A 14,717-nucleotide genomic window follows, 5' to 3' on the forward strand; every position below is an offset into this window, starting at 1 on the left:
AGGGCCACCACCAAGCCACAGCAACAGCAGTGTGTACCATCTACAAGATGGCCTACAGCAACTCATCGAGGCTCCTTCAACAACACCGTCCAAACTCGCAAAGTCTCCGAGTTAGAAGATGTTACAGCGGTTACATGGGAACACAATCACTTGAACTTTCCCCTCCAAGACACAAACCATCCTGACTTAGAAATAGATCGCCGTTCTTTCATCGTGGCTGGTTCAAAATGCAAGAATTCCCTTCCTAACAGCGCATTGGGTGGGCCTACACCACTCAGATGGCAACAGTTCAAGAAGGCTGTTCATGATCACCTTCTCAAGGGCAATTAGGGATGGGTAATGCTGGTCTAGCCAGTGACACCCACATCCCATGAACAAATTTAAAGAAAAAAAAATCACTGAATTTTATAGAAGCAATTTAGGAAAAAGCTATGCAAAAATAATTACTGATGTTTAAGTTATACATTTCTGGTTTTCAGAATCTTTTCTTAATAAAGAAGTTTTAACAATGGGAGAACTTTTAGCTTCACTATAACAGTGAGACTAGTAAAAGAAACATGCAAGACCGATCAATGCTGCATTATCGCTTTAAACAGTTGAATGTAATGTCCAAATGCTGAACGTAATAATTCATACCCTTAAAAGCTCAGGATAATACAGTTCACTTTTAAAATGATACAACAATTCAGGTTACCCCAACTTGCAGCCCATTGTTCTATAGCATTGGAAGAATATTAGACCCGTAACTTGAACGTTGTAGTATATATCCAAAAGATTCATGGATCTACATATAAGCAACAGAAATAGTTATGGAGGTAAATTGTATTATATGGCTGATGGCATTTTAAAAATTCAACTTGTAATAGATTCAGAAGGCAAATGTTCTGCACAATGGCGAGTGTTCACTGCAGATAAATCTGTTCATACTAATTTCACATTTATTTTTATTTTACTGCAATACATCCGATAACGGCAAATGAATGTTTGTGCCTGGTATAATGTGTTCTCCTTTCCCATCAACAAGAGGGTCCCACTGATCAAAATCTTTCTCAAGACCTGGAAAGTAAAATTTGATATCCAAATTAATCCTAAAAATATTGAAACAACTTCAAGTAATAGTTAAGCTGTCTTCCTATTAGAGTTGGTAATGTCTGTCCCACACGACAGCTAAAAGGCTCACTTCTAAAATGCTGTTTTAACATTTAGAGCGAGTGCGAAGCGTTCTTTTCAGAGGTGCTCCTCCTAATTTCTGTGATACATGCTCATTACAGACACTATAAAATGTAATTGAATTTATGGCACAGAATTAAAAGAGGTCTTATCATTACATATTCTGCAGCTTTAAGAAAACTTTCTGATAGAAATGAAAATGTGTTTCAAACTTTTAAAAAGCTTGGAAGTGCAATTTCATGCAAGAACAATCTACTACAACTACACAAATGAAACTCAACCCATATTGTCCAGTGTTCTAGCATTGCATTAAGCTGACCATCAATGTTGTATTGTTCCCCACTACATAAAATAATTAGCCAGTATTCAGAAATTAGAAAATGGTTTATGATTGAAACATGTAACTGAGAATTAATATATTTTACTTACCCAAGTGTCTTTGCAGGAATGCCAAAGAAGCTTTATTGCTAATATCAATAGCTATAAGGGGATCGATTGTTCCTTTTAATTGAAATAGCCTTCCAAGGAAAGTGCCAGTCAAAAATGTGAAATCAGGAAAGCTCTGATGAACTGTTCCCCTATAAAGAAATATAACGGAAAAAAATCTCAAGGCAGTGAGTTATGTTCAAAATTCAATTCCTCTCTGATCCACATATAAATTAAGGTACCTTTAAGAAAATAGCTAAGTTTGCAAATCACTTGATTATGATTACCAAATTTGAGTTCAAAATGTACAAATACAAACATTTTATTACCTCCGGGCACACCATTCTCAAACATTTGATTTAAAAATCAAATATGGTCATACAAGTGACTTACGATGGTGTGACTTGAACATGAATACAGCCATTTACGAACATCAGCTGAGCCAATGATAATACTTGTCCCTTTCTATTGTGAAGGCCTTTAGCAATACTATACAATAGGCTTTTCAAAGTGTGGGTCTGGTGGTCCCAATCGTAGGAGAAGCACCCAACGACAGCGGCATGGCAGCTGCTGCTGCCTTTTAAATGAAAAGAAATAAGGCGGTGTGCAGACTTCTGGCCAGAAGTGGCAGCAGTGAGCAGGTCATGGGCCATATACATAGGGCCATGGGTCATGGGTCACTGTCTGCGGAATCTGCACATCCTCCTCGTGTGTGCGTGGGTTTCCTCCGGGTGCTCCGGTTTCCTCCCACAGTGCAAAGATGTGCAGGTTAGGTTAATTACCATGATAAATTGCCCTTAGTGTCCAAAATTGCCCTTAGTGTTGGGTGGGGTTACTCGGTTATGGGGATAGGGTGGAGGTGTTGACCTTGGGTAGGGTGCTCTTTCCAAGAGCCAGGGCAGACTCGGTGGGCCGAATGGCCTCCTTCTGCACTGTAAATTCTATGTCTATGACATACACTTGACGTCAAGTGTCCTCTATGTACCAGCTTTTGGCACCAAATGAAATTAAATGAAAATCGCTTATTTTCACAAGTAGGCGTCAATTAAGTTACTGTGAAAAGCCCCTAGTCGCCACATTCTGGCGCCTGTCCAGGGAGGCTGGTACGGGAATCGAACCGTGCTGCTGGCCTGCTTGGTCTGCTTTAAAAGCCAGCGATTTAGCCCAGTGAGCTAAACCAGCCCCTCCTAAATCATGGAGGACAGCTTCTTCCATTTTCTAGCTGCTAGCAAGCAAGGCAAGAGGACTGTGAAGATGAATAGTTTGCTTACAAGAGATACAATAAGAAGTCTTACAACACCAGGTTAAAGTCCAACAGGTTTGTTTCAAACACGAGCTTTCGGAGCACGGCTCCTTCCTCAGGTGAATTCACTTTAACCTGGTGTTGTAAGACTTCTTACTGTGCTCATCCCAGTCCAACGCCGGCATCTCCACATCATTACAAGAGATAGCCAGAGACACAAATAGGCAGTGTACATACTAGACAGGATCTCACAACATAATCTGCAAGGGCAGCATGGTAGCATAGTGGTTAGCACAGTTACTTCACAGCGCCAGGGTCCCAGGTTCGATTCCTGGCTTGGATCATTGTCTGTGCGGAGTCTGCACATTCTCCCTGTGTCTGTACGTTCTCCGTGTCTGTGGGTTACCTCAAAGTGCTCTGGTTTCCTCCCACAATCCAAAGATGTATACGTTTGGTGGATTGGCCATGCTAAATTGCCCCTTAATCTCCAAGGCAGGACAGAGCAATGCTAGTGTTAAGCTCTGTACAGAGCTCCAGGGCCTCTGGTTAACGGCCTACAAACAAGAAACTTTACTCGGGAACAAAGCAGTATAAACATTTCTTGAGGGATGGTTTTGTCACATAAACAGAAAATATTGGACAATCTCAGCAGGCCTGACAGCACCTAGAGAGAGAGAAGGGAGCAAACATTTAGAGTCTGGATGATTTTTGTCAAAGCTGGAGAGAACTGGAAATATAGTCAGATTTATACTGTTGTGTGGGGGCATGGAGCAGGGGGGCTGGATAGGATGCCAGTGATAGGTGGGGATAGACAAAGATGTCATGGACAGAATGACAAAGGGAATGTAAATGGAGGTGATTAAGGCCAAAAACAGTGCTGATAGTGGCACATAAAGAGATTAGAATGTATGAATGGCAGAACAAAGGGGAGCAGTGTGTCAAAGGGCAGCTAGGAACAGATGACGCAAATGGGATGAAGATGGAGGAGAGAGTTCACAGTCTGAAGTTGTTGAACTGAAATGTTAAGTCCAGAAGGCTGTAACGTGCCTAATTAGAAGATCAAAGAATTTACACTGTAGAGGCCATTTGGCCCATCACCGGCCCTTTTAAATGAGCACCCTACCTAAGCCCATGCCTCTACCCTATCCCCATAACCCCACCTTTGGAAATTAAGGGGCAATTTAGCATGGCCAATCCACCAAACGTATACATCTTTGGATTGTGGGAGGAAACCAGAGCACTTTGAGGTAACCCACAGACACGGAGAACGTACAGACACAGGGAGAATGTGCAGACTCCGCACAGACAATGATCCAAGCCAGGAATCGAACCTGGGACCCTGGCGCTGTGAAGTAACTGTGCTAACCACTATGCTACCATGCTGCCCTTGCCAACTTGTGACAAGATAGATTATTATTATAATAATAAGAGCAACGGGGAGAGTGGGCATCCCTGCCTCGTCCCACGATGCAGCCTGAAATACCCCAAACTCACCTGGTTTGTCCTTACACCACTGTCAGCGCCCGATACATCAACTGGACGCAATCCACAAATCCCTGTCTGAATCGCCCCAGTACCATCCACAAATATTCCCATTCTACCCGATCAAAGGCTTTCTCTGACCATAGCGACCACCACCTCCACATTCTGTCCCTCTGACGGCATCATTATAATGTTCAACAAACACCTAAATTTAACCGACAGATGCCTCCCTTTCACAAACCCCGTCTAGTCTTTCCCCGGCACCCACAGTGCAGAGTCCTCAATCCGTGAGGCCAAGATCTTTACCAGCAACTTGCCGTCCATATTCAGCAATGAAATTGGATGGTAGGACCCACACTGCTCCAAATCCTTATCCTTCTTCAAAATTAAGGAAATTGAGGCCTGCGATCATGTGAGGGGGTGCTCCTCTTTTCCTTCGCCTCATTAAATGTTCTTACCAGCAGAGACCTCAGGGGTTGGATTCTCCCCTACCCGGCAGGGCGCTCGGCCCGCCCTAGAGTGGTTTGTGCCCCAGCAGGCCAGCGGGAAAGGGACTTGGTGCCACGCCAACCGGCATCAAAGGGCCTCCGCTGGCCGGCGCGAGTTGGCGCATGCACGGGAGCGCCAGCGTGTGCTGGCGTCATCCCCGTGGATGCGCAGAGGGATTCGCTTCCGCACTGGGAATGGCGGACCGGTACAGCCTCCGGAGCGGAAGGATAGAGTGCCCCCACGGCACAGGCCCACCCGTGAATCGGTGGGCCCCGATCGCAGGCCAGGCCACCGGTGGGGGCACCTCCCGGGCCCAGATCCCCTGCGTCCCCCCCAAAAACCCGGCTGCCACCTGCATCGCCAGGTCCCCCCCCCCCCCCCCCCCCCCCCCCCGGTAAGGGACCTACTCAAATTTATGCCGGCGGGACTGGCAAAGAACGGATGGGACTTCGGCCCATCGCGGGCCTGAGAATTCGGGGAGCCCCGGGGCCCATTGAGTTGTGCCGGTCCCCGCCATTCTCCGAGGCGGCTGGCGCAAATCACGACGGGCCGATTTTTTTGCGGGGGGGGGGGGGGGGGAAGAATTTGGAGGACGGCGGGGGCGGGATTCACGCCGACCCCCGGCAATTCTCCGACCCGGCGGGGTTTCGGAGAGTCCCGCCCCAGGTCTCCCAAAATATTTTTATAAAATTGTACCGGGAAGCCTTCCCTGCCTGCATTGGCCCCATACCCTTCATCACCTCCATCAGTCAAATGGGTGCTCCCAACCCCTCTATCAGGTCCCCTTCCATCTTGCGGAACTCCAACACATCTAAAAAAAACTCCTCATATTCATTAAAAGCCATCTGGTTCACTAATGTCCTTTAGAGTAGGAAATCTGTCATCCATACCTGATCTGGCTCACATGAGATTCCAGACCCGCAGCAATGTGGTTAACTCTTATTGCTCTTTGAAATGTCCTAGCAAACATATAGTTGTACTAAGCTGGTGCAAATTGTAACTGGATGAACCACCCAATATCAGCTGAGGTACAGAAAATGACAGGGACACTTCCAGCTCTGTTAACACTGCAAACTTCTCCTTACATCTGGCTTATCCCAAAATCGGGAGAACAAAATTAATTCCACAGACTCATCAAGCGACAGCCTGACAGTCATACTCACAAATCGAATCAGAACTTAGTGCCCCAGACACCAATGTCACCGTCCCTTGGCATGTCCGGTCTCAAAATATTAGGTCAAACATGGGCAAGGGGGGTGTAGTAAAGAACCAAATTGAAGCTTATGGAGTAGGAGGGTCAATGTCAGCTTAGGATTTTAAGAAAATGACTTCAGGAGAGAAAATGGACTTCCGGTGGCAGCCATGGAGTGAGTGGTCACACATAAGGTGGCTCCTGCCTGAGGACTGGTTCTTTGGCCCGGTCTGCCCGTTTTACAGGAATGGTGCAGGTGGAAAAGTGATAATGTTGGAGAATTCGGATTTCTCCTCCGGTATGTGATGTCGAAGAGCTACCAGATGAGGAGTGTGGCAAGCAAGGGGCACCCTTTGGACCTGGAGGACACGCATGGCACAGGAAGGGAAAAGATGGCAGAGGGACCTGTGGTGTTGTTGCCCATACAGTGGTCGACAGAGCAGTTGGTTGAGTTCTGTTCGGCCAAATTTAAGAAGCAAAGGCTGGCGGCGGTCACTGAGGATTTGGTCCGAGTGGCCGAGGCAATCCGGGCTGCCCTGGAGAGGGTGGAACAGAGGCTGGAGACACAGAATGCATCGATTCAGAAGGTGGAGGAGCCCTTTTCCAACCACAAGGATCAGATTGCATCTTTTGGAAGCAGAAATGTTGATGATATCGAAGGGGCAAAATAAGCTGAAGGCCATTCAAGGAGGCAGAACTTGAGGATCATGGAGCTGCCCGAAAGCATTAATGGGATGAGAACTACAAAGCATGTGGCCAAGATGTTCAAGCAGTTGGTGGGGAGAGGGTCTTATGAACGCCCTCCTGAAGTGGACCGGGCCCCTGATATCTTTTTACAGATGGCAGGCATGATTCTTGTTAACACACCCTCCCCTTCGCCAGTATGAAAATCCAACCGCTAAGCTACCATCTCCTGAGTTGGGCATTAATCCCATTAATAAATAAATAAAAACATTTTTATATGGAAACCAGTTCATGCAAAGAACGGAGTTCAATGACGGGTTAGGCAGGTTCACCTAATTGTGGATTTGTTGGCGAGGTTGGCCTGGCAAAACCCGGTTTTGGCTCTTGGGACTGCACTCACCTTGGCCAATTTTTATTCATCTAATTATAGTCAGAGTATCACTTGCAATGGCCTCACTTGCTGCTCCATTTCCTCTGGTCCCCTCCTTTTTCTCCTCATCTCATTACATCATCTATATGCCTTGAGCCTCCTGGTGACATCATCTGAAAACACAGCTTTATTTTTCACATATATCCTAATGACACCCAGCTCTACCTTACCACAATCTCTTATAACTCTTGCACTGTTACTAAATCCCTCACCCCGCCTATCCCTCACCCTGTCAGCTGCCGGAGGCTGAACCAGGCCATTCACAACCTTGGGTGACCTATTTGGCCTCAAAATGAATTTCTGATCACATTTCCACACCATCACTAAGACTGCCTATTTTGATCTCTGTAACTGTCCCTGCTTTAGCTCAACTACCTCCAAAGCTCTGCTCCAAGCCTTTGTTTTCCTCTTGCTTCCAACCTTGGCTGGCCTCCTGCATTTTACCCTCCATAAACTTGAGGTTATTCAATTCTCTGCAGCCTGTATCCTAACTTGTGCCAAGTAATTTCACCCACCACCTGTGCTCACTGACCAATGCGGACTTCGAATCACGGAACGCCTCAATTTTAAGATTCTTATCCATGTTTCATGTCCCTCCATGGTTTTGAGCCCTCCCTATCTTTGTAATATCGTCCAGCTCCAAACCCTCCAACATATCGGTCATCCTCTAATTTTGGCTTCTTGGCTCCTGAATTTGTAATAGCCATGCCTTCAGCTATCTCAGACTTTAAGCTTGGAAGTTTTCTCCCTAAACCTCTCTATTTCTCTTTTCTCCTTTACATTATTTGTAAAGGAATTGAAAAACACAGAACATAGGAGGGCTTTTGCCCCCCCCTCCCTCTTCTCTTTATCCTTTTTTACAGAACAAAACAGGGTGGAAGGGGCACTGGGGTGGTGCCCCTGATGTTATTTACATTTCTTGGTCGGTTCTGTATCTCTGTACAGTTGCATCAGCTTCGCCCATTGGTCATTCCTCCTGCCCCCCCCCCCTTCTTTCTCTCTTTTGCCTTACTGTGCTTGTGGTCGTTATCTTTCCCTGCGCTCTCCCGCCAGTTTGTGTTCCCTCCCCTGTTCTCTCTTCTAGCTTCTCTCTCTACTGTTCTCCCACCCTCACCCTCCCTTCTATCTGCCCCCGTGCCTACCCCTCCCAACCCCTTCCCTCCCAACCTCCCGTTCTCCATGCTACCCCCCCTTTTTTCCCCCTGCTGGGTTTGGCTACTCCTTCCTCACCCCCCCACCTCCCCCCCCCCCCCCACCCCCCTCACCCCCAACCCCCCTCACCACACTCCAGGTCCTCCCCCACTCCCCTCTCCTCTATCAGGCCTGCTTTTCCCTGGCTCCTCATTTATTTGTTTGTTTGTTGGCCGCAAACAGGTCCCGAACAATTGCCTCCAATGTTTTGATGAAGCCACCTACCGACTCCCAGATGGCGAATTCTGATAGGTCAGACAGCCAGTCTGCAACTTCAGGTGGTACTGCTGACCACCAGCTGAGCAGGACTCTACTGCGTGCGATCAGGGAGGCAAAGGCAAGGGCGTCCTCCCTCCAACCCCATGAAGAGATCTGATACCCTGATGACCGCCACTGTTGGGCATGGCTCCACCCTCATCCCCACTACTTTGGACATTGACTCGATGAAGGGTAGCTATCCAGTACCCAGCAAGTCTGGGGGTCAGCAGTGAACAACAGGATGTACAGCCAGTGAGTGAGCACAGGAGCCGATTGGACACTTTCTGGTGTTATGCCTTGAACAAACTGTGATTAAACACAGACTCCTTTGTGACATGCACCTGAGAGAATTACGACCCCTCGAGTAAGTCACGACTCTTGAGCATTTGTGGCTAGAAGGGGCAGTGATTAATTGGTGCTGTCCTTTGATTATGTCTCTGGAAGCACGAGATCTGTATAGAAAAAGAGAGACAAAGAGACTACTGAAATGATAACCTTCAGGAATAGCCATTGTAAGAAGCCGTGAGATGCCATCCAGATCCACAGAGAGTCTGATCACCTCATTGCTTAATGAGTGGTATTTAGGACCAAGTCATGAGTTTTGATACCTTTGCAGAAGAGATTTGATACGGCGTGTAATAGAGTTTCTGATACCCTTTATAGTGGTATTTCAATACTTTGGGGGTAATGTGGTACGGTACAATAAAGAGATTGCTAATTTCAGAGTTTGTGATTTGTCCATAACACTAGTTGACTCAAGTTTGAAGTGCAACACATTCCTTAAAATGTATCTGACCAAGTTTTTCACCATCAGCCCCAACATTGCTTCACGTGGGTTTCATGTGGTACGATACCAAATTGTTTTTTATTCATTTAAGAAATTTAGACTTCACTGTCTAGGCCACTATTTATTGCTCATTCCTAATTGCCCTCTGAGGTGGTGAGCTGCCTTATTGAACCACTACAGTCCATATGATGCAAGTACACCCACAGCGCTGTTAGTAGGGAGGGAGTTCCAGGATTTTGATCCAATGACAATGAAGGAGTGGCGATATATTTTTAAGTCAGGCTGGTAAGTGGCTTGAAGGGGAACTTTGAGGTGTTGGTGTTCCCATGTCCTTCTTGATGGTAGTGGCCATGGATTTTGAAGATGCTAAGGAGCCTTGATTAGTTCCTGCAGTGTCTCTTGTAGATGGTACACACTGCTGCTACCGTGATGGTGGTGGAGGGAGTAAATGTTTGTGAATGGAGTGCAAGTCAAGCGGGCTGCTTTGTCCTGGATGGTGTCAAGCTTCTTAAGTATTACTGAAGCTGCACTCATCCAGTCAAGGGAAGAATATACCATCACACTCCTGACTTGTGCCTTGTAGATTATAGATTGTGGACAGGCTTTTGGGAGTCAGGGGTTGGGTTACGTACCGCATGATTCCTAGCTCTGACCTGCTCTTGTAGCCACAGTATTATATAATAAGAATAATGAAAATCTTTAATGTTACAAGTAGGCTTTCATTAACACTGCAATGAAGTTACTGTGAAAATCCCTTAGCCGCCAACTCCGGCACCTGTTCGGGTACACAGAGGAAGAATTCAGAATATCCAAATTACTTAACAGCACAGCACTATGGCTAGTCCAGTTCAATTTCTGGTCAATGGTAACTCTCAGGATGTTAATGATGTTAATGGGATTGAGCGATGGTAGAGCCATTGAATGTCAAGGAATGGTGATTAGATTTTCTCTTGTTAGAGTTGGTCATTCCCTGGGACTTGTGTACCACAAATGTTATTTGCCACTTGTCAGCCCAAGCCTGGATATTGTCCAGATCTTGCTGCATTTGGAAATGGACTGCTTCAGTATCTGAAGAGTCACGAATGGTGCTGAATATTGTGCAATCATTCACTCTTCTTATCTAAGGAAGGTCATTGATGAAGCAGCTGAAGATGCTTGTTCCTGCGACACTGCTCTGAGGAACTTCTGCATTGATGTCCTGAAGCGGAGATGATTCACCTCCCAACAAACGTAACCATTTTCCTTTTTCCCAGGTATGACTCCAATTTTGTTTTAGAAGGCTTCAATGAAGAAGTGTACTGGAATGGTTTATCCTTGGGATGTTTTATTACATTAAATACACATTATAGATCAACCTGTTTCATCAGTAAAAGGTTTCAACATTTCCATGAAAAGTACAGCACCCATTGGCAATGCAGCGCTGCTTTGGTTCTGTACTGAGGGGTCATCTCCAATTGTGGCATGACATTTGCAGTATAAGGGTAAGGCTATCAGTATTTAACATTTTTATTGAATAAATTAGACAGCAGCTTCTGGCATTCATACATGTGCAGTTGAAAACAGAAATCATCTAGTTTCTGTTCAAGTTGCCTCAATCCTCCACAAGCCTTGCTTTACTGATACCTTGCTGACACTCAACATTCACATAAAAAGCATGAATATGCATAACATGCTCACTAGAGAGACAGTAAAAATGTCACAAAAAGTGTGGACTTGTCCAAAGTGTAAGTGAACTTTTAAAGTGTTATGTCTTAATGACTGAATCTCACTGGCACTGTAAATTGACTTTGACAAGTATAGAATCTCAATTACATCAAATTTTAATATCTAGATTTATTTTGCATCTTTCTGTCTCTTTACTCTGTCAATGTCAATTCCAGTCTTTCTCTATTTTGCTTTCTGTATTCAATTTTATGAATTAAATATTCTAATTTACACTTCCTGGTTTAGACTGCACTTCTCAGTGAGGATTATTCAGTTTGCTGGGTTGAGGAGTCACACTGTTACTAGTTTGATTCCCTGTAGGGGACACTATGCTGTTTCAACTGCCAATGACCATAAGTTACTGCTCAAAAGCCCTGAAAAAAAGTACATGGGCAGGTGGAAGCCTAATGAAAGGTGAATATCATTTATTTCCCACTGACCGTAAAGGAGACAGTGCATTCATGTTCTTGGGGTGGAACTCATTATCTTTTGACTCAGAAGTGGACGACTAAAAGCCAGGATAAACATTCTACTCTTGCACCCAGAATCCATGATTTGTGGTGTGGCGACAGGGGGGGGGGGGGGGGGAATAAACATGCATGTGGATACCAGGGAACTGGGAATTCTCTTTATTCCCTTTGATCAATATATTATCTGGATTATTTGCACAGCAAAGATGCATAGTGGATGCCATAAAAAGGCCACTGCTCAAAGTCTTTAAAATCACAATAATGAAAGTTAGATTTGAATATTGCAAAATTGCTAAAATTAGACAGCGGTGTTCTGCACCACAGTACAGATTCATTCTCACAATATTTTGCCAACAGCGTCACAGATTCCTACCAGTTAGCAAAATTTGCTTGTGAAAGCCAGAAAGAATATTTAGTCTTAAAGAGGTTCGAGAATTTGGGGATTTTGTTTACCCATCCAAACCCTTCCAAATACAATTACAAACGTTTTTTTGTTTTAGCAGATGCTATTAAACTAGATAATTTGATTGTGTGTTTTTTTTTTTAAGTTGATCATTACTTGCACGTTTACTCACATGATTGTAATCATCTTTCGCTGTGTTGTGTCAAGCCTTTTCATTTTCAGGACATTTGCAACCCATTGGAATTTTTCTGAGTTGATGAAAAGTATTGGCTTCTGTACCTTTGCATATACCTCATCCTCCAGTGGGAACATCCATGCATCTAATGCCACTCCACATCTATAAGAACAGATGTAGTGCGGAAGAGTTAATGATTGGCCCAAATAGAATCATTAAAATATTCAGCAGGTACTTGCCCAGCCACAGGTGAATGAATGGATCGGCTTGATAGGTTAGCATTAGCATCAAATATTAGTTCAAAACATTTCAATATAAAAAATCTGGGATGGGTGAGTAAAAGCCATTTACCCAATAAAGCACATCCTCTAATAAAACATCTAATTGTATTTTGAATGTTTTTTAAACTTCTTACCTTAGTAGATTATTAGTAATTTATCACCCTTCATATAAAAGCAAATTACTGCGGATGCTGGAATCTGAAACGAAAGGGAAAATGCTGGAAAATCTCAGCAAGTCTGGCAGCATCTGTAGGGAGAGAAAAGAGCTAACGTTTCGAGTCCGATGACTCTTTGTCAAAGCTAACAGAGAAAGTGGGAAATATTTAGACTGTGGAGTGAGAATGAAAGATGAGTCATAGCCGCAGAAACCCAGGGAAAAAGGGTGCTAATGGCCACAGATACCAAGGGGAAAAGAGTGTAATGGCAGTCCCCAGAGAGGACAAAAGATGTGAAAGGTCAAACAGCAGGGAAACTAACATCAGAGGATGAACTGTAGGTGTGGGGGGAGAGGAAAGGGGGGGGGGGGGGGGAAGGAGTGGGAAGCAAAGACACTCATTCCAGGTTAAGCAACGTTTCACTTGCATCTCTTCCAATTTGGTCGACTGCATTCGCTGCTCCCAATGTGGTCTCCTCTCTATCGGAGACATCAGACGCAGACTGGGTGATCGCTATGCTGAGCATCTTCGGTCTGTGCTCATTCAGAACCCTGACATTTGTGTTGCTTGCCATTTTAAGAAAAGACCCTGCTCCCATGCCTGTTCTTGGCCTGCTACAATCTTCCAGTGAAGCTCAACACAAACTGGAGGAACAACATGTCATCTTCCGGTTAGGCACGCTACAGTCTTCCGGCCTGAACATCGAATTCAACAACTTCAGATGATCAGCCCCACCTCAACCCATTTGTTTTCATTTCATTTTAACTGTCTTTTACCATTTCTTTCTTTCTTAATATACATTTAATCCCCCCCCCCCCCCCCCCCCCCCAATCTTATCCACCTTCCCTGCACCTTTCTCCTCTTGGCTTCCCCTTTCCCCTCCCCCCACACCTACAGTTCATCCTCTGATGTTAGTTTCCCTGCTGTTTGACCTTTCACATCTTTTGTCCTCTCTGGGGACTGCCATTAACACTCTTTCCCCTTGGTATCTGTGGCCATTAGCACCTGGTTTCCCTGGGTTTCTGTGGCTATGACTCATCTTTCATTCTCACTCCACAGTATAAATATTTCCCACTTTCTCTGTCTGTTAGCTTTGACAAAGAGTGATCAGACTCGAAACGTTAGCTCTTTTCTCTCCCTACAGATGATCCCTCACCCTTTATGTAACTTTTTCCTAATAGGTTTTGATTCATTTTTAATTCATATTTATAGCGCAAGATTCAATGAAAATATTTTAAAGCGTGGTAGCGAGGGAACTGCGCCAGCTTCCTGGCACTCGGCCCAGCAAAACCCTCACTGCAATCCAAACTTAATTACTTCTCTCCCCCTCTCGGACGCTCTGCCCCTCTCTTTTTATCCTGCACCCGTAGCCTCTAGGACTCCTCCAATCGGCTATGGACCTGCTGGAGTGTTGCTGACATCGCCCCTCTTTTATTTTGGTTGCACCCTACCGTCAGCATCAGCTTCGGGTAAACCTGGTCCAGAGGCTTAGTTATGGATTCCAGCTGGGCCATGAGATGCAGCAGACCTGCGACTGCTGTCTCTCCTGGGCGTACATCAGCAACTGTGTGGTCATTAGCCAGGTCCCCAAAAGCCAACTGACCATCCTGGGATGGTTTTCGAAGAGGCCAGGGATGTCTGACTGTCCCAGGATGTGACGGTCATGCACACTTCCTGGGACGCATGCAGACACACATGCATGATCTTCAGGTGATGGTCACACATGAGCTGGATCTTCAGGGAGTGGATTCCTTCCTGTTGACTTCGGGCACTCCCCGATCGCCTTGTGCGTGCAAGGCAACATGCGTGCAATCTATTTTAGCCCCTCGACCTGGGGTATCCCGATGGCGGAGAATCCTGCTGCCTGGGCATCCTGTTGGGCTTGGTCCACGTCAAACTTTATATAGCTGGCTGCGTGAGCAAACGGGGCATCTGTGATCTCTTGGATGCACCTGTGGGCTATTGCTTACGAAATGCCATCCATCGAGTCCTGGAATGATTCCGAGGTGTAGAAGTTCAGCGCTGTCGTGACGGCTACCGGACATGGATTGCCTTCCTCCACCATGTGGTGCCAAGTCCATGAGGATATGGCACAGGTGCCACACTATCTGGTTGTGGAGGCAGAGCCTCCTGTGGCAAGTCTGTTCATCATCTGCTCAAAAGACCGGTGATGCCTG

At 45.6% G+C, this 14,717-nt stretch overlaps 1 protein-coding gene across 5 annotated transcripts in view; it reads right to left on the reverse strand.

Annotated features, from left to right (window-relative positions):
- Positions 1 to 569: 569 nt before the first annotated feature.
- pla2g7 (phospholipase A2, group VII (platelet-activating factor acetylhydrolase, plasma)) overlaps positions 570 to 14,717 on the reverse strand; it is a 113,608-nt gene continuing 99,460 nt past the window's right edge. For all 5 annotated transcript variants that reach the window (XM_038800211.1, XM_038800207.1, XM_038800210.1 and 2 more), the window contains 3 exons: positions 12,102 to 12,266; positions 1,600 to 1,748; positions 570 to 1,056 (listed from right to left, as the gene is read on the reverse strand). In XM_038800211.1, the coding sequence (XP_038656139.1) occupies positions 950 to 1,056; positions 1,600 to 1,748; positions 12,102 to 12,266 (421 nt within the window). In that variant the 3' untranslated portion in view covers positions 570 to 949. The remainder of the gene's footprint in view (positions 1,057 to 1,599; positions 1,749 to 12,101; positions 12,267 to 14,717) is intronic.

This window comes from Scyliorhinus canicula, chromosome 6 (genome assembly GCF_902713615.1).
Source record: "Scyliorhinus canicula chromosome 6, sScyCan1.1, whole genome shotgun sequence".
NCBI classification, from domain to species: Eukaryota; Metazoa; Chordata; class Chondrichthyes; order Carcharhiniformes; family Scyliorhinidae; genus Scyliorhinus; species Scyliorhinus canicula.